The sequence below is a fragment of the Anoplolepis gracilipes genome, chromosome 10 (genome assembly GCF_047496725.1).
Source record: "Anoplolepis gracilipes chromosome 10, ASM4749672v1, whole genome shotgun sequence".
Classification (NCBI taxonomy): Eukaryota; Metazoa; Arthropoda; class Insecta; order Hymenoptera; family Formicidae; genus Anoplolepis; species Anoplolepis gracilipes.
This window is the reverse complement of record NC_132979.1, coordinates 9,582,358-9,607,262: the sequence shown is the minus strand read 5'-3', so window position 1 is coordinate 9,607,262 and position 24,905 is coordinate 9,582,358. Positions and strand designations below refer to the sequence as shown.

General features: G+C 29.5%; 2 protein-coding genes across 7 annotated transcripts; both read left to right on the top strand.

Annotated features, from left to right (window-relative positions):
* Positions 1-1,283: 1,283 nt before the first annotated feature.
* Positions 1,284-9,105, top strand: LOC140670439 (protein sevenless-like). Of its 5 annotated transcripts, none has more exons than XM_072901030.1 (8): positions 1,285-1,466; positions 2,561-2,642; positions 3,592-3,679; positions 3,812-4,457; positions 4,839-6,300; positions 7,255-7,478; positions 7,678-8,145; positions 8,648-9,102. In XM_072901030.1, the coding sequence occupies exons 5-8, from the start codon at positions 6,126-6,128 to the stop codon at positions 8,882-8,884; spliced, it is 1,104 nt and encodes a 367-aa protein (XP_072757131.1). In that variant the 5' UTR covers positions 1,285-1,466; positions 2,561-2,642; positions 3,592-3,679; positions 3,812-4,457; positions 4,839-6,125; the 3' UTR covers positions 8,885-9,102. The 5 variants fall into 5 exon arrangements, with proteins under 5 accessions (XP_072757133.1, XP_072757131.1, XP_072757129.1 ...); XM_072901028.1 differs by having other exon boundaries at positions 3,812-4,634; XM_072901029.1 differs by having other exon boundaries at positions 3,812-5,139; positions 5,618-6,300.
* Positions 9,106-10,887: 1,782 nt separating this feature from the next.
* Positions 10,888-18,101, top strand: LOC140670530 (proto-oncogene tyrosine-protein kinase ROS-like). 2 transcript variants are annotated; one of them, XM_072901178.1, is made up of 9 exons: positions 10,888-11,040; positions 12,013-12,094; positions 12,874-12,961; positions 13,087-13,758; positions 14,158-15,620; positions 16,318-16,407; positions 16,566-16,789; positions 16,987-17,454; positions 17,703-18,101. In XM_072901178.1, the coding sequence occupies exons 1-9, from the start codon at positions 10,939-10,941 to the stop codon at positions 18,066-18,068; spliced, it is 3,555 nt and encodes a 1,184-aa protein (XP_072757279.1). In that variant the 5' UTR covers positions 10,888-10,938; the 3' UTR covers positions 18,069-18,101. The 2 variants fall into 2 exon arrangements, with proteins under 2 accessions (XP_072757279.1, XP_072757280.1); XM_072901179.1 differs by lacking the exon at positions 12,874-12,961.
* The last annotated feature ends 6,804 nt before the right edge of the window (positions 18,102-24,905 follow it).

Sequence of the window (24,905 nt, the reverse complement as noted above, 5' to 3'; positions counted from 1 at the left end):
ATCCGCTCTGATAAGGATAAGATTCGAGTTTCCCTTTAAGAAGTTGTTAGTAGTTGATTGTAAGTTGATTAGTTTTTTAGTGGTTTCATACAATCAACCTGTAAGGGTTGATCCATTTAATCATGTGAATACGATCACGATTTTTAGTTCACACATTGCTTACGCCTTTATTATGCGATGCTTTCTCATTAATTTCGTTTTTATCTATTTATAATTTACTTATTTATTTTATATATATTATGCTGAAGAGGTTTCAAAACATGAATTGAAACGTTCAGATTTTTATTATAATTTCCGTCTTTTTATAGAATGTTACTAATGTACTTAATGTCAATATACCTGCGACACATCACCTATATAAAAAACTTATAATTTGATTCACATCTCCTCGCTCCTATTGCCTTTTTCTTATTTACTTATTTATATTTAATAATTCGGAGCTCTTTCTGTAATCTTATCATCTTATTTGGTTTAAATCCGTATTACCATAAATTATAAATCAGGAATGACCGTTTATGAATTTATACGCACATGCACGACGAAATATTATTAAAGACGACTAGCAATGAATAAATTTTTGTAAATATCAAGTGAATCTCCGGGGGCCAAAGATAATGAAAGGACAATTACATTATCAATCATTTTGATACATTGGAAGTATTTATACGGAATTGGAATAAAGTTGGCAGTGGAAAATGGAATTTTTTTTAATAACTGCAAACATATCATAACTAGATATATAAGTTTACCATTTCAAAACATAGAAATTTATACGTCAAATATGTCTGTTTTCGATGCTAAATCTTGCAATTTCTTTACGCAACAAAGAATAAATAAAGTTTACTTTAAAAATTCTGTAAATGTAATTTATAGTTATACTAAATAAAATGTTATCCGTTTCTTATTATTCAATCATGTTTTTAGTTGAATATTTTATCAACCTATTAAAGATTGATTGTACATGTACTACTGTCCTTGATATATTATACTATACGATATAATATGCCATAGAATATATTATAAGAATTATTTTGCATTAAGTTGTATTAAGTTAAATTAAGAAAAATATATTAATTATTGATTTATCAGCAGTTATATAATTTGATGACAAAAATCATTATAATCGATTATGAGAAAAATTCTTAAAAAGTAACACATCCAAAAATAAGCACTAAATTTATATACATAGGCATGATCTCTACATATTACAAAAAATCTATCAAGAGGCGTCAAGAAACATTGAGTCAATTAGTGTATCTAAATCATTGAGGAGATATAAAACATTGAATGCTACTAGGCATTTCAGTCGAGAATCACGTCAAAGACGATCGAGTATAAACATCTACAAGCAGAAAAACATTATTATGTTAAAAACGTTAAAAATATTATGTGTTTTATTAAAAGTGTTAATATTAACGAGATTGACAATCGCGATTTTGGGAAATCTGGAAAATGATGTAACTCCGGTAAGTCTACAGGAAAATATTTTCATGTATTTTCTCATTTCTAACTTCATGCCAATGAAAAATATTTACACAAATAAAACTAAATGTTATATATTGCAAATAACAGATTACTTATTTTAATGACTGTACTTATAATTAAAGAGTTTTGACCATATTAAAAAGTATATATATATACCATTTGTTAGTTTTGCATTGTACATTTAAAAAGTCAGTGTTATATAATGTAAAATTAAACTTAATTGAGACGGTATATTAAAATTTAAATGTATAAGAATTTTTTAATATAATTTTTTAATATAAATTAATCATTTCGTTGATTTTCTGGTACACTGCTAAATTAAACACATATGTGAAACGTTTGCTAGATACGATTTTGAAATGTTTCTGTTTCTTTAAATATCTATTTCTATTTATTTATTTTTATATAAAACTTACAGTAAATTAGTTTTTATTTAACGATAATTTAATGTGGAAATTCAAAATCTTTGAGTTAAAATAAATTACATCACGAGGCACCTACTAAGTTCAAAGTACAAGATTGATACAGCGAAGGCCAATTTCAAATTGGCCTTCAATCAATTAAGACCAATAGACAAATCAGCATCCACAACAGCTGTCACTCGCTACGTGCGTATTTATATACTATTTTTTTATTTATCATAATTGTTTACATTATTTACATTTTTCTAAAGATAATGCAAAACATAACGTACAATTTCTATTTTAAAACATTTTGAAATACATAATTTGTTAAATAAACTATATGTTGAACACATAATAATGTGAATGCAAATAATGGACAGATCGACGTAAGTGAAGCAAAGCATTCCGCGATTTTAAACATAGATTATTTACTTTAAATATTTAGTTTAATTCGATTTCTGACGCATTTCTAACAAAGCTAATAATTGCTGTAAAACGTTAAGAAGAGATATCTGTCGCATATTTATTAATTTTATTATTTAGCATTTTGCTTTCATTACTTCATCGGTTTATATTCATTTGCAAAATAAATTTTAATATAATCGCTTATGTATTTTTTATGAAGCAATTCGACGAACACTTCAAACTATACAATGTATATGTTTCAACAGGATGTCGCAGTTTTCGAGATTAATGATCACTACATATTATCAAACGTCTCTTCTGACAGCATGACTATATTAAATGAAGCCGGTAAGAGTTTATTGCAGACATGTCTAGAATCCTAAAATTTACTGATAAATTATAATAAAACAAACTCTACCTAGATAACACAAGCTATTCGAAAAGAATTCATTTTTATGACACCAATTTTGAGTCCCTTTTGAAATACATATAGAATACATTTTATAAAATGTATTTCAAAAGGGACTCAAAATTGATGACATAAAAATGAATTCTTTTCGAATATCTTATGTTATCTTGGTATATATAAAATGTTATCAAAATAAAATTGAATTACATAAAAGGTATGAAAATAATTTAAACTTCTTACTCAAGAAATAAAAATTAAATAAAAAAAATATCTTTTGTCAGTAAAATTAAAAATATAAATAAAAAAATTCATATCAAGGGGAAAAAAGTTGATGTCATTATTTTGTTAGTTATGTCGTTTATAAGCAGTCACAAATTTTATATTTTAAAATTTTTTATCAATACTCACTAAAATTACAAGAACTTATAAAAGCACTGTAACCATTAAGAGATTTCTATTCATTATAATATAATGTTTTCGCTGAAAAAGTTTTATTTTAGAATAAGATTTTTTCTTTTTGATTAATTATTAATTGTGTTTCTAAGTCTTAAAATGCAAAAAAATTATTTTCAAATTATTTAATTATTTTGAAAATCATTACTGTAGCTGTTGATTAATTTTTATTATACTTTGTTTATGTTTTCATTTCTTTCTTTATTTAAGGAAATACTTGTCATTTGAATTTACTTATTATATGATATACTATTTTTTAGTTATATTTCAAGAAATTTGTTCACTATATTTTTTTTAGTTTTTGAAATCAGAATTCTTATACGTAATTATAATACACCAAATACAATTTTGAAATCTATAAAGATTTAATATACATATAAATGTATACTATCAATTCTTTTATATAATTAAAACATAAAATTCTAAAATCCGCAGACATATTTCCAAGGGAGCCAATATTTCCCAAGGCATTCGTAGATTTTGGCAATAGATTAAACGAGAAAAATATTTCTGTGAAACTCAGGTAAAACATTTTTAAGTTGTTACTTGTACTCGAATATATATGTATAGAAAAACAATTTTGTTTGTCTCTAATTCTGTCAGAAATTTACTAAAATTAAAAAGAACAAACTAAAATAGCTTCTTTTCTTCATAGATGGAACAAATGGAGTGATACAAAAATACATGGTCGAATGTTGGTTTATCAAGAACCAAATGAAAATTATGCATGTCGCTAATATTTTAGCTACACAGCACATATTACAATACAAAATGTACAATTTAACGCCTGATACGATGTACTACTTTAAAGTTCAAGCGCATAATGAAGCTGGTGCTGGTCCTTACACAAATATCATCAATGTGTCCACGACACATTAGAATTCGATACCTCTATTATTTATCGTCTCAGGGTATGGTGTGCTGAAAGTATTGGATGTGGATTTGCAAATCAGCTTTCCACTTAAAAAATGCTTGGCTAGAGAAGTCGCTTACTTAGAACTGGAACGTACGATTTATTGGATCGATTATATCACAGAACTAATGACATGCAATTTTGATCTAAATGCAATCGAAGTAAATAATTGTAAAAAAATAACTGATGTCGACTACTCCGCGCGTAATCTCTGTATCGATTGAGTGACAAGAAATCTTTATTGGACGGAACGTAACTACAAACACAGAACTACGAAGATTATGAAGCTAGACTTAACATTGTGGCAATCTAGAATAGTCAAAGACTATAATATTATTCTGCAAAGAAATAAAACAATTATACGTTTAAATGTGTTGCCTTTTTCAGGGTACATTAAATTTCATCCATCTAGAGAAAATAACTTTGTTTCTCTTAACAAGTTTGCGACGTATGACTAAATAAATAGTTTTACACGCACAGTTATATTTACTAACATTAGCGTTGATCTACTGGTGGCCAAAGAAAATTGTAACAGAAAACAATCGTGTCTCAGTAGTGTCGCACAGTAAGGTCGCAAATGTGTTACAAATTTGTTTCATAATTTTCTATTATTGTGGTATGACTTTTATTGAAAATCATAAGTAATGGAATCATAAACTGACGTTGAATTATTAAAATTTTAAATAATCACGTAGATTCTGTGCATGCGTGTGCGATATACGGTTAAAATAATGTTTTATAATTAGAGAATAATACGCTTTTTTTCCAGATATCTTTTTTGGATAGAAATTGATTCATCATTTAATGAAGCAATGCAATCGGATTTTAATGGAAAAAATATAAAACCTTTCTTGAAAAATAATTCATGTTCCTGTGCGTACAAAAAACAATTGAAAAAAGCAATCTTCATGCAGGTTGATTACACAAATATTGACAAACTATTAATGTACTGGATATGTCAAGAATCGGAAAATTACTTAATTGCAACAGACATCTATTGTTGCAGCTGTAACCTGATTTTAACGGTTCAAAGCAATAAAATGTCTTTTTTATATTTAACAATTGACAAGGTAAACCTTTACTTGTACAATCATTTCGATAACACAATCTATATTTTAAAAAAAAATTATGCAATTCTCGAAAACAAGGAAAATACAATAAAATATGTTCAAAAAGTTAATATTTCAAATGATTTTATAAGTGAAATCATAGCTATGAGTAATTCTGTACAATCATATCCTCCGACGAGATGTTTAGTACCTGACATAAAAGAATTTCAATTAAATTTTTTGAAACAAGTGACGATAATAACAAATAGCATTGTCTTAAACATTCAGAAGTGTACCTATTAATGGATGTAAAAAATACAAATTACCCACTACTATATATATCATCTCCGTAATCTATCAGACATGTTTGAACAATGATCTTGACGAATTCGACGAATTCTACGTGAAAACGCACGAACGGCTTTACGAAATACAAAATTTAACTCTATTCACAACGTACACATTAAAATTAGCATTAACTAATTTATATGTCGACAAGTTATCGATGAAGTTGCAATTCGGGGAGGATATAATTCTAAAAACTACCCCTGACAAGCTCAACGCGCCGGAAAATGTGACGGTTCAAGTTCTAACGGCTACTCTGGGGGTAAGTCTATTGGATGCCACCTAAGAACATTAACTGCGTGGCAGTGACTTACGAGGTGCATTGGATGTCACATCTTTTTCCAAATGGCACTCGAAAAACAATTACTCAAAAAGAGTACGACATTCACCTTATCAATCAATCTGAACGTACGACAGATGGCAAGTTTTTCATGTCAAGCCATCATCTGGTGCCAGGACAGAAATATTTGGCATTTGTGCGAGTGTATCCAGTTAATTTCAGCAATTTCTCCAATGACAGTTCAATAAAAAATGTCTCCGCGTATCCGGAAATAATAACCAAATAATTTAATTTTGAGCGGATCCATACAAATAATATAAATATTTCATGGAATCTCAGCGATAACATAACCCACTACATATTGAACTACAAACAAGTTCATATGCAAATATGGCAAATCGCTAACAACGCTGAAACGTATAATTATACAGTAGAATACTATATAGAAAATTTACTGCCAGGAACTTTATATAAATTCCGTTTGATCCTGAGATATTGCAATTATGAGGAAGAATTTATATGGCCACCTGATGGAAAATTTACTTTTAAAACACATGGTAAAATTAATTAATTAAATGTATTACATTATCATGTATTTATTTTCGAGAAATGTTTTCTTAAATTTTTTAAATTAAAAATTTAAGTAAAAACTTTTAAGTAAAAATACCTATGTAATACAAAATCTTTTAATTACTTTGCTTACTTTTCTCCAATGCCAAAAGAGTTTTTAGCGTGCTCATTTTTGCAAGTTAAATTGATATTACTAAATTTGTAGTTACTTTTAACAATTGAAACTTCCCAATTGGTACAAAAAATTATCCTATAGATCGATCCTGAGCTGGCACATGTCTCTGATTTAAAAGGTACACGAAACATTGTAGTCTCATTAAGTACGCATTTCAGGAGCACTTGGAACTTCTCCTTTATTACATAAAAATACAATATATACAAGTATTGCTCCTAGCACCTATACTAAGTTAAATTAGGAACTTTTGCGAGCAGATTTACAATTGACGTGTATAGATTGCAACGTTTAATTGTCAAAAATAATTTAAAAATGAGTAATTAGATTGATAATTTATTTTTAATTAGTTTGAATGGATTTGATTGAATGTAAAAAGATTGGAATTTATATTATGATGGAACAAAAAATTACTGGTAACTACAAAAAAGATGAATCAGAAATATCAATTTAACGTGCGGGCTGAAAACGTTTACGGCTTAGAGACTAGAGTAACTCAAGCGACGTCATTGATTTAACAGAAATATTTGCTACGCATTATAATCTGATAATAATATCAATGATCGCGGGTCTTACTATTGGTGTATATTGTTTTTACCATTTGTATAATTGTAAGTACATTTGATATAAATTCCGGACTTTAATTTCATATTATTTTAGATTTATATACGTATAGAAAGTTCTGTGAAAATAGTTTACTTGTTGAAAATGATTTTAATTTTTCAATAAATAAAATTAATAATGAGTATATAATAACGTTATTTAACAGCATACCGAAAATGGAAAGAAAGTAACAATGAACAAGTTTCACCTTCAACAATGACCAACATCGAATTAGCAACTTTAGACGAAATACCTCAAACCGGGAACGTCCAATCCAATGCGTTGTACGCTTCTAGATTGCAATTTAATCGAAACAAATTTACATTAATCATAGTCGAGAAAAAGCAAATTACTCTAGGAAACCTTGTAGGCAGTGGTGTGTTTGAAAAGGTAAAAAAATAATTTTTTATGGCTTAAATGTATTCTTGAAGACTTTTGTTAATTTTTTAATCAGAAAATTTTGAAATAAAGACACATTTTTTAATAAAACTAATTTCAAAGTTCAAATTTTTTGTAAGCAGTTTAATAATTTAAATTTATTTTTAACGTGTATTTTATTAACTTGTATTGACTATAAATTATCTTGCAGGTTTTTCAAGGAACTGTCAAGGATTTAGAAGAGCCGAGCCCAATGCCTGTCGTCATAAAGATGCTACGCAGCAATGCTTCCTCGCAACAGATAACGGAATTTTTTCAAGAAGCTAAATTTATGAGTCATTTTCGCCACACCCATGTTCTAAGATTGTTGAGCATCTGTATAGACAAGGATTCACCATGGCTTATATTAGAATTAATAGAAGTTGATTTACTGACATATTTGAGAGAGAGTAGAACATTCCAACCATCAGATTCACAGGCTTTGCGTCTGCAAGACTTACTTGCCATGTGCGAGGATGTTGCGCGAGATTGTTGCTACTTAGAAAAATTGCACTTTGTGCATAGAGATCTCGCATGTAGAAATTGCTTAATATCCTCGAGAAACCGCGAAAATCGTATTGTGAAACTCGGTAATTTTGGACTAACTAGAGATATTTACAAGAATCAATATTACCGCACGGTAAATATATTACAGTTGCGTAATAAATAAAAATAAATAAGATAATATAATTATTTTTATGTGTAAAAGAAAATAAACTCTCGTCTTTTATTTTTACATTATAATAATATTATACATTTGTACGCTGATTGGAATTTAAATAGATTTTTTACTTATATATATATATATAAAGATATTTTTATTTGTGGTAAAAGTGCTTTTATGAATTTATCTAAATCACTTATTATTTTGCCGTATCTGAGCGCGCGAAATTTCATCCCTGTCATTCGTGAAATATAAGCGCTTCCAGTTTGAAAACTATTGTAGGTTTCACATTTTTGTATTATACTTTTCGTCTTAAAATGTTTTAAAGAACATCCCATTAAAATATTTACCGGTCACTTTGGGACACCCTGTATAGAAGAAGAAAAATGAATTAACTTTAACTGCACATAATTTTTGCTGTAAAACTATGTAGATGATTTTGGCAAAAAATTTTTACTGCGCTAAAATTATGTTTTAGAGAGGAGGTTTGTTTCCTGTTCGCTGGATGGCATCAGAATCTTTGGTGGACGGAATATTTACTTCACAAAGCGATGTTTGGGCATTCGCTGTGTTAATGTGGGAAATTATGTCATTGGGTGAACAGCCTTATTCTACCAGAAATGATTTCCAAGTCATAGAGTATGTGCTTTCGGAAGGCAAATTGCCGCAATCTCTCAACTATCCACCGACATTGTACGAGTTGATGCAGCATTGATGGAATGCGGCGAATAATAGACCGAATTTCGAATTTTGTCTCAACAACATTGCATCTCTAAGGAATATTTACAGCACAAAAGATGTAAGACTTAGCTTATTAGTAGATGCTATCGTACATGCAGAAGTAAATTAAATCGTAATTCTTTTATACGCATATCATTGTGTAATGTAATAAATTTCTGCAAATTGATTATATCGATTAAAGATAGAAGATTGCAAAATAATAAAAATATTGTTTTTACTTTTGTTATATTCTATAATACCATTACCATTATATTAAATTATTAGTTTTATTAATTACAATGTAATTATGTTAATCGTATTATTATATAAGGTTAATATATACAGTTCAAAGAATGTAATGGTTCCTTAACACACATAGAAAAAATTGAGCAATTATGTGACAAGTTAAAAATAATTTATATTTAGTATATTCTATGTAATTTACAAGAAAATTTTTGCAAATAAAATATTAAGGATGCATATTAATAATATAAGCTTATTCTATAATTTTATATTTAGAAATAAGCATGTTTTTTATAGTTATTTGATTTCGTCAGATATATAATAATTAAATTTGTATATTGTAAATTTTATCTTTATTTGTTACTTTTTATGTACGCATTTAATTTAAATAGGAATATATTCTTGCAAGTATAAGCATGCGACAAAAGAAATGCTCATTGTTATGATTCACGAGGATTTTACAACTAAAAAGTGCTTCGAGATCTAACTATAGATTGCTTCTTTCAAAGTTTCAATTGCGTATCAGTGAGCTGTCTTTTCTCGCCACACGCTTATAATCACATAAATTGGCCTATTTTTTAAAAATTACCTTTTTAATAATTATTGCGAAGTTTCGGAATTTGCGTAATTTCCGATTTGACTCTCAGGAGGATCATAAGGTGAGTTATCCATAATAATGATTTAAAATGATTCCTAGGTTTTACTTCGAGAGAACAGGGTTCCTATTTAATAGCTCGCTGAATCACTTATGGGCAGTACTCATGGAGTATACAGAGAAAATTTTATATTAATCTTTGATATAATTTTAAAATATATTTCAAATACTTCGTGAGTAATTATATCTAATGTGTCAAAAAGGTCGATAATATGACAGTATTCTCGTCAGTGCTAATGATAAAGTCATCTTATTTGGTTTAAATCCGTATTACCATAAATTATAAATCAGGAATGACCGTTTATGAATTTATACGTACATGCACGGCGAAATATTATTAAAGACGATCAGCAATAAATAAATTTTTGTAAATATCAAGTAACTCTCAGGCGGCCAAAGATAATTAAGGACAATCACATTATCGATTATTTTGATTATTGGAAGTAATTATACGGGATTGGAATAAAGTTGGCTCTGAAAAATGGATTTTTTTCTAATAACTGTAAACATAATTAAATATATAAGTTTACTATTTTAAAACATAGAAATTTATATGTCGAATATTTCTGTTATTGATGCTAAATCTAGCAATTTTTTTACGCAAAAGAGAGTAAATAAAGTTTACCTTAAAAAAATTTATAATTGTAATTTATAGTAATTAATAAATAATATCCGTTTCGTATTATTCAATTATGGGTTTATTTGAATATTTTAACAAACTATTAAAGATTGATTGTGCATGTACTACTGTCCTTGATATAATATACTATACGATATAATATGCTATAAAATATATTATAAGTATTATTTTGCATTAAGTTGTATTAAATTAAATAAAGGAAAATATACTAATTATTGATTTATAATTTGGCAGTTTTATAATTTGGTGATAAAAATCATTATAATCGATTATGAGAAAAAGTCTTAAAAAGTAACACATCCAAAAATAAGCATTAAATTTATATACATAGGCATAAACTCTACATATTGCAAAGAATCTATCAAGAGGCGTGAAGAAATATTGAGTCAATTAATGTATCTGAATCATTGAGCAGATCGTATCAAACGACATTGATTGGTACTGGTTACTTTAGTCGAGAATCAAGTCAAAGGCGATCGAGTATAAACATCTACGAAAAGAATAATTTATTATGTTAAAAAATTTAAAAATGTTATGTGTTTTATTAAAAGTGTTAATACTAACCAGATTGACTATCGCGATTTGGGGAAATCTGGAAAATGACGTAACTCCGGTAAGTCTCTAGGAAAGTATTTTCATGCATTTTCTCATTGCTAACTTTATGCCAATAAGGAATTTTTACACAAATAAAATTAAATGTTATACATTGCAAATAACAGATTACTTGTACTAATGACGGAATCCATAATTAAAGAGTTTTAACGGTATTAAAAAGTATATATACAATTTGTTAGTTTTGCATTATACATTTAAAAAGTCAGTGTTATATAATATAAAATTAAACTTAATTGAGACGATATATTAAAATTTAAATGTAACAATAAAAATTTTTTAATATAAATTTTTAAATTAATCATTTCGTTGATTTTCTGGTGACACTGCTAAATTAAACATATATGTGATACTTTTGCTAACACGATTTTTCAATAATTTTTGAAATGTTTCTATTTCTTAAATATCTATTTCTATTTATTTATTTTTACATAAAACTTACGGTGAATTACTTTTTATTTAATAATGATTTAAAGTAAAAATTTAAAATCTTTGAGTTAAGATAAATTACGTCACGAGACAGCTACTAAATTTAAAGTAAAAGATTGATACAGTGAAATTTCAAATTGGCCTTCAATCAATTAAGACCAATAAACAAATCAATATCCACAACAGCTATATATCACTCACTATATACATATTTGTATGCTATTCTTTAGTTATCGTAATTTTTTATATTTTTCTAAAGATATTGCAAAACATTTTATAAAACATTTATTTTAAAATACATTTTGAAATATATAATTTATGAAATACAATCGATGTTAAATACACAGTAACGCCAATGCAAATAATGAGGACATCAACGTAATTAAACGGTCGCATGTTTAAATTTTGTTATGTAGAATTATGCTTTCATTATTTCATTGATTTATATTCATCTGCGATATTAACTTTGATTTAATCGCCCATGTATTTTGATAAAACAATTCGACGAACATTTACAAACTATACAATGTATATTTTTGAACAGGATATCTCAGCCTTCGAGATTAATGATCAATACATGTTATCAAACGTCTCCTCTGATAGCGTGACTATATTAAATGAAACCGGTAAGTGTTTATTGCAGACATGTTTACAATTCCTAAAATTTACTGATAAATTATAATGAAATAAATATAATATAACGAACTCTATACCTATATAAATGTTATGCAAAAAAATTAAATTACAAAAATATTATGAAAATAATTTAACTTCTTACTCAAGAAATAAAAATTGAATAAAAAAAAAATATATCTCAAAAAGATTAAAAAATTTCATGTCAAAAAAAAAGAAAAGTAATGTCATTATTTTGCTAGTTGCGTCGTTTATGCTTAGTCATAAATGTTGCATTTTTCAATCCTAAAGACTAATCAGTAAAATTACGAGAAATGATAAACGCACTGTAACCGTTGAAAGATTTCTATTTATCATAACATTATTTGTTTCTAAAATATTTTTATTTTAGAATAAGATTTTCTTCCTTTTTGCTTAATTATTAATAGTGTGTTTACGTATTAAAACACAAAAATACTATTATTATATAATTCAAATGTTTTGAAAATTAGTACTGTAGCTATTGGTTAAATTTCATCATACTTTGTAGTTTATGTTTCCATTCCATTCTTTATTTAGAAAAATGCCATCTGAACTTACTTATTATATGATATTCTTTTAGTTATAATTCAAGAAATTTTTCCACTTTATTTTTTTTTCTGTTATTGAAATCAGAATTAATATACGTAATTATGATATACTAAATACAATTTTAAAATTTTTATAAAGATTTAACTATATGTATACTTTCGATTCTTTTTTATAATTAAACACAAAATTTAAAAATCCGCAGACATATTTCCAAGCGAGCCAACATTTCCTAGGGCATTCGTAGATTTTGGTAATAGATTAAACGAGAAAAACATTTCTGTGACATTCAGGTGAAAAATTCTTAACTTGTTACTTGTTACTCGTATATACATATGTATAGAAAATCAATTCGGTTTGTTTCTAACAGTATTTCACTAAAATATAGAAAGACTAAAATAATTTTCTTTTTTCACAGATGGAACAAACCTGAATTTACAAATGGAGTAATACTAAAATATATGGCCCAGTATTGGTTTATCGAGAACCTAAAAAAAATTATGTATGTCGCTAATATTTCTGCTACACAACACATATTGCAATACAAGGCATACAATTTAAGGCCTGATACAATGTACTACTTTAAAGTACAAGCGTATAATGAAGCTGGTGCCGGTCCTTACACAAATTTCATTAATGTGTCCACCATTCAAGAAAATCCGTTACCTTTATTATTCATCGCTTCGTTGGTTGATCCGCTGAAAGTATTAGATGTGGATTTGCGGATCAGCTTTCCACTTAAAAAATACATACCCAAAAATATCGTTTATTTAGAACTGGAACGTAAGATTTATTGGATCAGTAATAAGTCGGAATTAATGACATGCGATTTCGATCTAAATGCAATCGAAGTAAATAATTGTATAAAAATAACTGATGTCCATAATTCTGCGCGTTATCTCTGCATCGATTGGGTGGCAAGAAATCTTTATTGGATTGAATATGATTACTCAAAGAAATCACACAAACAAATCGCGAAGATTATGAAGCTAGACTTAGCATTGTGGCAAACTGGAATAGTCAAAGACAATAATATTATTCTACGTGGAAATTACTGGGTTTCAACTTTAAATGTGCTGCCTTCTACAGGGTATATTAAATTTTATCTATCTAAAAAAAAATAACTTTGTTTCTCTTAACAAGTTTGCGTCATATTACGAAATAAATTTTACACGCACAGTTATTAATTTTATAAAACATTATTATATTTACTAACATTAGTGTATATCTACTGGTGGCCAAAGAAAATTGTAATAGAAAACAATCGTGTCTCAGTAGTGTCGCACAGTAAGGTCACAAATCTGTTACAAATTTGTTTCATAATTTTCTATTAATGTGGTATGACTTTTATTAAAGATCATATATTATAGAATCATAAACTGACGTAGAATTACAAAAATTTTAAATAAGCACATAGATTCTGTGCATACGTGTGATATACGCTTAAATCAATGTTTTATAATTAGAGAATAATACACTTTTTTTCCAGGTATTTTTATTGGTTTAAAATGGATTCATCATTTAATTATGAAGCAATGCAGTCGGATTTTAATGGAAAAAATAAAAAACCTTTTTGGAAGAATAATTTATGTTCCTGTGCGTACAGAAAACAATTAAAAAAAAGAATTTTCATGCAGGTTGATTACACGAATATTGACACACCATTAATGTACTGGATATGTCGAGAATCGAAAACTTACTTAATTGCAACAGACATCTATGGTTGTAGATGTAACCTGATTTTAAAGGTTCATAACAATAAAACGTCTTTCTCATATTTAACTATTGACAACATAAACCTTTATTGGTACAACAATAAAATACTCTATATTTTAGAAAAAAAGTATGCACTTCTCAAAAACAAAGAAAATACATTGAAATATGTTCAAGAAGTTAATATTTCAGATTATTATGTAAGTGAAATCATAGCTATGAGTAATTCTGTACAACCATATCCTTCGACGAGGTGTTTACTACCTGACATAGAAGAATTTCAATCTAAAGTTATTAATTTTTTAAAAGAAAAGACGACAACTACAAACTACAGCATCGTTCTAAACATCCCGGAGTCAATTCCCATTAACGAATGTAAGAGATACAACTTAGCCACCACTATGTATATCATCTCCGTGAGATATCAGACTTGTTTGAACAATGATCCTGACGAATTTGACGAATTCTACGTGGAAACGTACAAACAGCATTATGAAATACAGAATTTAACGCCGCTCACCACATATACATTGAAATTTGCATTACGCAATTTCTATGTCAATAAGTTTTCAATGAAGTTGCAATTCGGAGAGGATGTAATTCTAAGAACTACCCCTGGCAAGCTCAACGCGCCGGAAAATGTGACGGTTCAAGTTCTAACGCCTACTCTGGCGGTAGTCTATTGGATGCCACCTAAGAACATTAATTGCGTGGCAGTGACCTATGAGGTGCATTGGATGTCACATTTTTTTCCAAATGGCACTCGAAAAACAATTACTCAAAAAGAGTACGACATTCGCCTTATCAATCAATCTGAACGTACGACAGATGACAAGTTTTTCATGTCAAGCCATCATCTGGTGCCAGAACATGAATACTTGGCAGTTGTGCGAGCATATCCAGTTAATTTCAGTAACTTCTTTAGTGAAAGTATAAAAAATGTCTACGCGTTTCTGAAACCGAACAATTTAACTCTGAGAGGGTTCAGTATAAATAGATTAAATATCTCGTGGAATCTCAGCGATAATATAACCCATTACACATTGAAATACAAACAAGTTCACACGCAAATATGGCAAATTGCAAACAAAACTAAGGTATATAATTATACAGTAGAATACTATATAAAAAATTTACTGCCAGGAACTTTATATGAATTCCGTTTGATCCTGAGATATTGCAATTACGAGGAAGAATTCATATGGCCGTCTGATGGAGAATTTACTTTTAAAACACATGGTAACATAAATAAATGCATTATGTAATCATGTATTAATTTTTCAATAATGTTTTCATAAATTTTTTGATTTAAGAGTTCAAGTAAAAACTTTTAAGTAAAAATATGTATATAAGACAAAATCTTTTAATTACTTTGCTTAATTTACTCTAATGCCATAAGTATTTTCAGCCTGCATATTTTTGCAAGTAAAATTAATATTACTAAATTTGTAGTTATCTTTAACAATTAAAGCTTCTCAATTGATACAAAATCATCCTGTCCTTCAATTCTGAGCTGGCACATGTTTCTGACTTAATAGGTACGTGAAACTTTGTAGTCTCGTTAAATAAGCTCCAAGAGCACTTGGAACATCTCCTTTATTATATAAAAATAAAATATATACAAGTTTTGCTACTAGAACTTGTATTAGTTAAATTGGAAACCTTTGCGAGCACAGATTTACAATTGACGTGTATAGATTGCAACGTTTAATTGTCAAAAATAATTTTAAAATGAGTAATTAGATTGATAATTTATTTTTAATTAGTTTGAATGGATTTGATTGAATGTAAAAAGATTGGAAATTATATTATGATGGAACAAAAAATTACTGATAACTACAAAAGAGATGAATTAGACATATCTATTTAACGTGCGGGCTGAACGTTTACGGCTTTAGAGACTGGAGTAATTCAAGCGATGTCATTGATTTAACAGAAATATTTGCTACGCATTATCATTTGATAATATTATCAACGATCGCAAGTCTTACTATTGGTGTATATTGTATTTGCCATTTGTATTATTGTAAGTATATTTTATATAAACTTTAGATATTAATTTCATATTATTTTAAAATTATATATGTATAGAAAGTTCTGTGAAAATAGCTTACTTGTTGAAAATAATTTTAATTTTTCAATAAATAAAATTAATAATGAGTATATAATAACGTTATTTAACAGCATACCGAAAATGGAAAAAAAGTAACAATGAACAAGTTTTGCGTTCAACAATAACCAACGTCGAATTAGCAACTATAGACGAAATACCTCAAATCGGGAACATCCAATCTAAAGCGATGTACGCTTCTAGATTGCAATTTAATCGAAACGAACTTACATTAACCATAGTCGAAAAAAAGCAAATTACTCTAACGAAACTTGTAGGTAGAGGTGCGTTTGGAAAGGTAAAAAAATAATTTTTTATGGCTTAAATGTATTCTTGAAGACTTTTGTTAATATTTAATCAGAAAATTTTGAAATAAAGACACATTCTTTAATAAAAACAATTTCAAAGTTAAAATTTTTTGTAAGCAGTTAATAATTTAAATTTATTTTTAACGTGTATTTTATCGACTTGTATTGACTATAAAATATCTTGCAGGTTTTTCAAGGAATTGTCAAGGATTTAGAAGAGCCGGGCCCAACGCCTGTCGCCATAAAGATGCTACGTAGCAATGCTTCCTCGCAACAGATAACGGAATTTTTTCGAGAAGCTAAGTTTATGAGTCATTTTCGCCACTCGCATGTTCTAAGATTGTTGAGCATATGTATAGACGGGGATTCACCATGGCTTATATTAGAATTAATGGAAGTTGACTTACTGACATATTTGAGAGAGAGTAGGGCATTCCAACCAGCAGATTCACAGGCTTTGCGACTGCAAGACTTATTTGCCATGTGCGAAGATGTTGCACGAGGTTGTTGCTTTTTAGAAAAACTACACATTGTGCATAGAGATCTCGCCTGTCGAAATTGCTTAATATCCTCGAGAAACCGCGAAAATCGTATTGTGAAAATCGGTGATTTCGGACTAGCTAGAGATATTTACAAGGATCAGTATTACCGCAAAGTAAATATACAATTATTAAATAAATAAAGTAATACACTTATAGATATGTAAGAGAAAATAAAACTTTGTTTTCTATTTGTACATTATAATAATATTATACATTTATAAATTGATTTGAAAAAAAAAACTATTTTTATTAGTATAGTATATGTAGAAAAAATGACTTAACTTTAACTGCACATATTTCTAGTTTTAAAAATATGTGTATGCTTTTGGCAAAGATTTACTGCGCTAAAATTATGTTTTAGAGAGGAGAAGGTTTACTTCCTGTTCGCTGGATGGCACCAGAATCTTTAGTGGACGGAATATTTACTTCACAAAGCGATGTTTGGGCATTCGGAGTGCTAATGTGGGAAATTATGTCATTGGGTGAGCAGCCTTATCCCGCCAAAAGTAATGACCAAGTATTAGAGTATGTGCGCTCGGGAGGCAAATTGCCGAAACCTTTCAACTGTCCACCGACATTGTACGAATTGATGCAGCATTGTTGGAATGTGGCGAATGATAGACCAAACTTTGTGTTTTGTCTCAATAATATTGTGTTTTTGAGAAATAGCACAGAAGATGCGACACTTAGCTCAGTAGATGTTATCAGAAATGCAGAAATAAATTAAATTGTAATTGTTTTATATGCATATTATTGTATAGTGGAATAAATTTTTGCAAATTGATTATATTTATTAAAGATAAAAGATTGCAAAATAATAAAAATATTGTTTTTACTTTTGTTATGTTCTATAATACATTTACCATTATATTAAATTATTTGTTTTATTAATTACAATGTGATTATGTTAATCGGATTATAATATAAAGTTAATATATACAGTGCAAAAATTGTAATGGTTTTATATGTTACATCCAGACTCGAAAAAAAAAAGAAAAGAAAGAGATAATGAAAGGACAGAACTTACCCTTGTCGAAACGCGTAAAACCTTAACGCTCTCGACTCGAACGAACTGTACAAGGCCGAACCTGGTCAAAGACCTCGAGGGTCTCTTTTACTAGGTCAGTAGGCCGTTCGTTCGGTGGTCCCTTTTTGGTAAAGGAAGTTAATCCCTGTTACGCGGGACGGGACCTTGTGCGATCTGGGAGTCAGGGAATGTGTTAGAAAGGATTAATAAATTTGATTAGAATTTTTAATATTTTAAATTTTTAGTCATTTATTAAGCAAAAATCAAATATATATATATATGTATAAGATTCAAAAAATTGGCATTTTAATTAAATTAATTAATCTTATTAATTACTTAAGTGTGTGTGTGTGCGTGTGTGTTCGCGGGTGTTACATTAGTTCAGAGGGACGTCAGTCAGGTAAATTGGAAATGGAAAAATAAAAGGACTTGTTACCTGACTGGTATTTATACAATAGTATTTAAATTCTAAGGGAAGGGGCAGGAAAAGAATTATGCTTCCTTGAAGGTAATCGTGGAAGGAAGGAATTTCTTCCAGAGAGCCTCTATCGGAATGGCGAGGAGATATCTAAGACCGGGGAGGAACCATGGGATAACGGATCCCGACGGGTTGGTTGCAAGGATGGAGTGCAATGTTGTCAAATCAACAGGACCAGGCCCGATTGTATACGAGCCTTTTGGGAGGGAATGTCGGATCCTTGGGAGATTATTTATTAAATATTGGATAGGATCTTGAGGCGGAGGACGAGGAGGTTGTTGGTGTTTAGAATTTTCAGCATGACTTGCGTTTTCTTTCTCGAGGTCTACGACGATCTCGGCAATGTCACGAAGGGCCTCCCAAATTTCATCCGATTCCTTTTGGGAATCAGGTGAATTGCGGGGGGAAGATAGGGGTGAATCTCCCAGGACAATGATAGGGGCTGGTGAGGGTGGACGCGGAGGGGGTTCGGAAGTAGAGCGAGTTTTGTTAGAAGGCCCCGGTAAATTGAGGAACGATGGGGAAGGTTGCTCGTGCAAGGATGATATTACTGGATATGAAAGGGGAGGGGGGTCGATGGGGGTGCGAGGAGAAGGGTCAGATGAGAAGGGTGGTTTCAGCTCTCTTGAATGAGGAGAAGGGGTGGGACTCTGCGTGTGTGTGTGATGACTGTTCGCGGAAAATTTGACCCTTTAATTCTATCTTAAGATTAGAAATATTGTTCTTAAAATTATAATTTGCTGTCGCTTGAGCCAAAACTCTTCGGGCACGTCGGTTCTTACGGTTGCGGAGACGTTTCGCTTTAGCCTTTAGGCGTTTCGGATGAACGGGCTCCACTATGAACCCACGCAAATGTTTCAGAAAACTTATCGTTTATTTTCGGCGAGACAGTTCTAATTAGTACAATTTATAATGTTCTTAATATAATTTAAGTCAGGAAATTATATTATTTAAAATGCATAATATAGAGAGGAAAGAGGAAGGAGAAGGAGAAAGAAGTGGAGAGAAAAGAAGGAAAGAAAGGAAATAAATAAAATAAAAAAAAGGAATAGCACAAAAGGAAAGAGGTAATGAATAAATTGTAATAAATAATTAAAGGACCAGAGGAAAAATGGAATTCAGGAGAAATTTGCTTCCGTAGAGAAAATTGAAGGAATTTGCAGGTTCTGCCTAATTATATTTTGTACACCAGTACACGAGATACCGGTTCCGCAAAATACACAGGAACTCGCAGAAAAAATAGAAAGATCTTGCAAGTTCAACCTAGTTATATTTTGTACCAGTACACGAGATACCGGTTCCGCAAAATACACAGGAACTCGCAGAGAAATAGAAAGACCTTGCAAGTTCAACCTAGTTATATTTTGTACCAGTACACGAGATACCGGTTCCGCAAAATACACAGGAACTCGCAGAGAAAATAGAAAGATCTTGCAAGTTCAACCTAGTTATATTTTGTACCAGTACACGAGATACCAATTCCGCAAAATACACAGGAACTCGCAGAGAAATAGAAAGACCTTGCAAGTTCAACCTAGTTATATTTTGTACCAGTACACGAGATACCGATTCCGCAAAATACACAGATACTTGCAGAGAAAATAAAAAGAGTTTGCAAGTTTGACCTAATTATATTTCGTACCAGTACTCGAGATATCGGTTCCGCAAAATACACAGGTACTTGCAGAAAAAATAAAAAGAATTTGCAAGTTCGACCTAGTTATATTTTGTACCAGTACACGAGATACCGGTTCCTCAAAATACACAGGAACTCGCAGAGAAATAGAAAGACCTTGCAAGTTCAACCTAGTTATATTTTGTACCAGTACACGAGATACCGGTTCCGCAAAATACACAGGAACTCGCAGAGAAATAGAAAGACCTTGCAAGTTCAACCTAGTTATATTTTGTACCAGTACACGAGATACCGATTCCGCAAAATACACAGGTACTTGCAGAGAAAATAAAAAGAGTTTGCAAGTTCGACCTAATTATATTTCGTACCAGTACTCGAGATATCGGTTCCGCGAAATACACAGGTACTTGCAGAAAAAATAAAAAGAATTTGCAAGTTCGACCTAGTTATATTTTGTACCAGTACACGAGATACCGGTTCCGCAAAATACACAGGAACTCGCAGAGAAATAGAAAGACCTTGCAAATTCAACCTAGTTATATTTTGTACCAGTACACGAGATACCGGTTCCGCAAAATACACAGGAACTCGCAGAGAAAATAGAAAGAGTTTGCAAGTTCGATCTAATTATATTTCGTACCAGTACTCGAGATATCGGTTCCGCGAAATACACAGGTACTTGCAGAGAAAATAAAAAGAATTTGCAAGTTCGACCTAGTTATATTTTGTACCAGTACACGAGATACCGGTTCCGCAAAATACACAGGTACTTGCAGAGAAAATAAAAAGAATTTGCAAGTTTGACCTAGTTATATTTTGTACCAGTACACGAAATACCGGTTTCGCAAAATACACAGGTACTTGCAGAGAAAATTGAAAGGCTACGTGAAAATGAAAAGGATGGGAAATAAACATGAACAACGAAAAGAGGAGTTAATTATAATGACAAAGGTAAAATGAGAAGTATCAGGTCAAACAGTAATAATAAAATGAAGAACAACAAAAATAAAAAACTGTCTCACTATAATTACTATAACCGAATTTTAAATGGGGGAGGTGAAATCAACAGAATAGATTATTTGGTCGGTACTCACTACTTATTGCGTACGCTGTTGGTTTTAAAAGGACCTCGGCAGTGGATTTAACGGCGTCGGTTGAATTTCACAGGTGCCCCTGGTTAGCGATAGAATTTTTCGTGTTGAATGGCACAATCACTTACAATGTTCAACACTCTTTATTGTTTTAAACTTTTAATTCGCACGCAACCACTTACAATGTTTGACGTCTTTTATTGTTTAAATTTTTAATTCGCACTACACAGAGAGTCTGTGTTAAATATTAGGCAAACCACTCGTCGCGGAATCGGAAGTATTAATATTCGAAATTGTTAACACCCGAAGGGTTAAACGTTGAGATCGAGAATCGATTCCGCGTCTCGAAGCCGAGGTAGAAGAAAACAGTTTGTACCGTACGAGTAATAGTGATGGAGATGATGATGAATATACTGATACTGATTCTGATACCGAAAAGAACTGAAAAACTGATGTTGCGACGCATTGCTTCCGCATTATACTAGGATTCGTACCTCCTCTCCATTGGACAATTGGATAAATTAGAATTTTAATTAACGCCCCCTTATGCTTAGGAGGTGTTTCCTTCGACTTCGAGTCTCAAAAATTTCTTCTCTATTGGTTCAAGAGATTTTTCCATTTGGCCAATGAGAAGTTTGGTACCATCAGAGTCGCTTATCGCTATTTAGAAATTTATAATAAACAGCTGTCACTTTAGGTGGTCCGTCAGGCGAGCTCTCTTATCAAATGCTTCTTAAGTTTTCGTCGCCGTTTCAAATTTATAATTGCAGTTCTAAACAACTGCCTCGAGTTACGGCGACTCTGTTTTATTTAAAATTCTTTTGAAATTTAGAGAGCCGTTCGAATGTTTATTCTTTATTTGATTTCTAAGACTTCTTGGGTTGTCTTATTTATAGTTGGTCTCGCCTTACGGAGGTTTGTTAAAATTTTTATTATCCACGTAACGTAATATTCATGGAGTGCGACTAAAGTGACAGCTCTCACGGTTTGATATTTCCCGTAGAGAGTTCTTAGAATCATTATCTCTGATTGTTTATACATTCCTCTCGAAAAGAAAGAATCGTGAAGTCTACCGGACGTAACAATAACACACACAGAAAAACTAGAGCAAGTATGTGACGAGTCAAAAATAATTTATATTTACCATATTCTATGTAATTGATGAGAAGAAAATTTTTGCAAATAAGATATTAAGGATGCACGCTAATAATATAAGCTTATTCTATTATGACAATTTTCTATTTAGAAATAAGCATGTTTTTTTATAGTTACTTGATTTCGTCAGATTGTATAATTATTTTATAATAATTAAATTTGTATATTGTAAATTTTATCTTTATTTCTCACTTCTTATGTACGCATTTAATTTGAAAAGAAATATATACGCATAAGTATAAACATGCGACAAAAGAATTGCCCATTATTATGAATCGCGAGGACTCAGCAACTAAAAGTGTGCTTTTTGAGATGCAACTATAGAGTGCTTCTTTCAAAGTTTCGATTGCGTATCAGTGAGCTGTCTTTTCTCACCCCACGTTTATACTCACATGAATTGGCCTATTTTTTTAAAATTACTTTTTTAATAATTATTGCTAAATTTTGGAATTTGCGTAATTTCCGGTTTGACTCTCAGGTAGATCATAAGATGAGTTATCCATAATAATGATTAAAAATGTTTTCCAGGTCAAAATCAATACAAAAATGCTTTTATTATAGACGATTTTATATTTTCACTTCGAGAGGACAGTGTTCCTATTTAATAGTTTACAATACCACTTATGGACAGTACTTATGGAGTACGTACAGAAAATTTTACATTTATTTTTGGTATAATTTTAAATCATATTTTATTATTTTTTATATTATTGGTGAATTGTTAGTGAATCATCATGACTTTATAAAATATTTTACAATACAAAAATAAAATAAATTAATAAATTATATTTACTTAATTAAAATACACATTAAAGATTTTTACACTAATTGCAATAATAATTATAATATTAATTTCAACCAAATTATCTCTTATTGCAAGTTACATTAAAGTATAATTAACAATTTTACATTAAATATTAAATTACTTATAACACATCAGACTTTTGTAAAAGTAAAAATTTAACTGTACTTATATTCAACAGTCATTGTATTTGCCGCCGTTTACAATTTTAATTGTGCAGAATTATCATTAGGTTTTTTCTTATTACAGAACTAACACCACTTATATTTACGTGAATACATTCTTTCATCTGTAAATATTTCTCGAATATCAAGTTTTTTATTACAAATATATGAAAAAATATATATTATTAATCATTAATTTACAAATTGTAAAAGTTAAAAATATAAAATCTTCCATTAGTCAGCTGCAATCAATTAATTAGTTATAAATATATAAATGCACAAATAATGTACAAACGTTTAAGCATAATAAACTTAAAAATAACGGTTTATATGCAACAATTATAGTATATATAAGGGGAAGGAAAAAGGCTATCATATGTCTAGTTACTATAATTTTGTTATTTTTTTTAATTCATCAGAAATGTATAAATACTAAAAATTATAATATATTCATGTACAAATCCAAATGTACCAATGTTTTGATACATCGTTATAGAAAAAGAGGTCAATTATAGAGAACTTAATAAAACGTTTATTTTATTATTCTTAAGCTACATAAAAGATTTCTACATTTCTGATAATAAAACAATAGCAAGATGAGTTTATATATTCATATAATTCAAATACTTCGTGAGTAATCATATCTATAATGTCAAAAAGGTCGATAATATGACAGTATTCTTATCGGTGCTAATGATAAAGTCATCTCATTTGGTTTAAATCCGTATTTACATAAATTATAAATCAGGAATGATCCTTTATGGATTTATACGCACAACGAAATATTATTAAAGACGATCAGCAATGAATAAATTTTTGTAAATATCAAGTGAACCTCCGGAGGCCAAAAATAATTAAAGGATAATTACATTATCGATTATTTTGATACATTAGAAGTAATTATATTGGATTGAAATGATGGTAGCTCTCTAAAAAGTCGAATTTTCTTCTAATAACTGCAAACATATCATAATTAGATAAATAAGTTTATTATTTCAAAACATAGAAATTTATATGTCAAATATGTTCTGTCATCTGTTATCGATGCTAAATCTAGCAATTTTATTACTCAACAAGGAATAAATAAAATTTACCTTAAAAAATTCTATAACTGTAATTTATAGTTATATAATAAATAATATATTATCTGTTTCTTATTATTCAATCATGTTTTTAATTGAATATTTTAACAAACTATTAAAAATTGAATA

Coding starts and splice junctions, on each gene's coding strand:
- LOC140670439 (XM_072901030.1), top strand. CDS start 6,126: ATGCAAATATGGCAAATCGCTAACAACGCTGAAACGTATAATTATACA. Junction 6,301..7,254: donor ATTTACTTTTAAAACACATG/GTAAAATTAATT, acceptor GTTATTTAACAG/CATACCGAAAATGGAAAGAA. Junction 8,146..8,647: donor AGAATCAATATTACCGCACG/GTAAATATATTA, acceptor ATTATGTTTTAG/AGAGGAGGTTTGTTTCCTGT.
- LOC140670530 (XM_072901178.1), top strand. CDS start 10,939: ATGTTAAAAAATTTAAAAATGTTATGTGTTTTATTAAAAGTGTTAATA. Junction 13,759..14,157: donor AATGTGCTGCCTTCTACAGG/GTATATTAAATT, acceptor CTTTTTTTCCAG/GTATTTTTATTGGTTTAAAA. Junction 16,408..16,565: donor TATTTGCCATTTGTATTATT/GTAAGTATATTT, acceptor GTTATTTAACAG/CATACCGAAAATGGAAAAAA.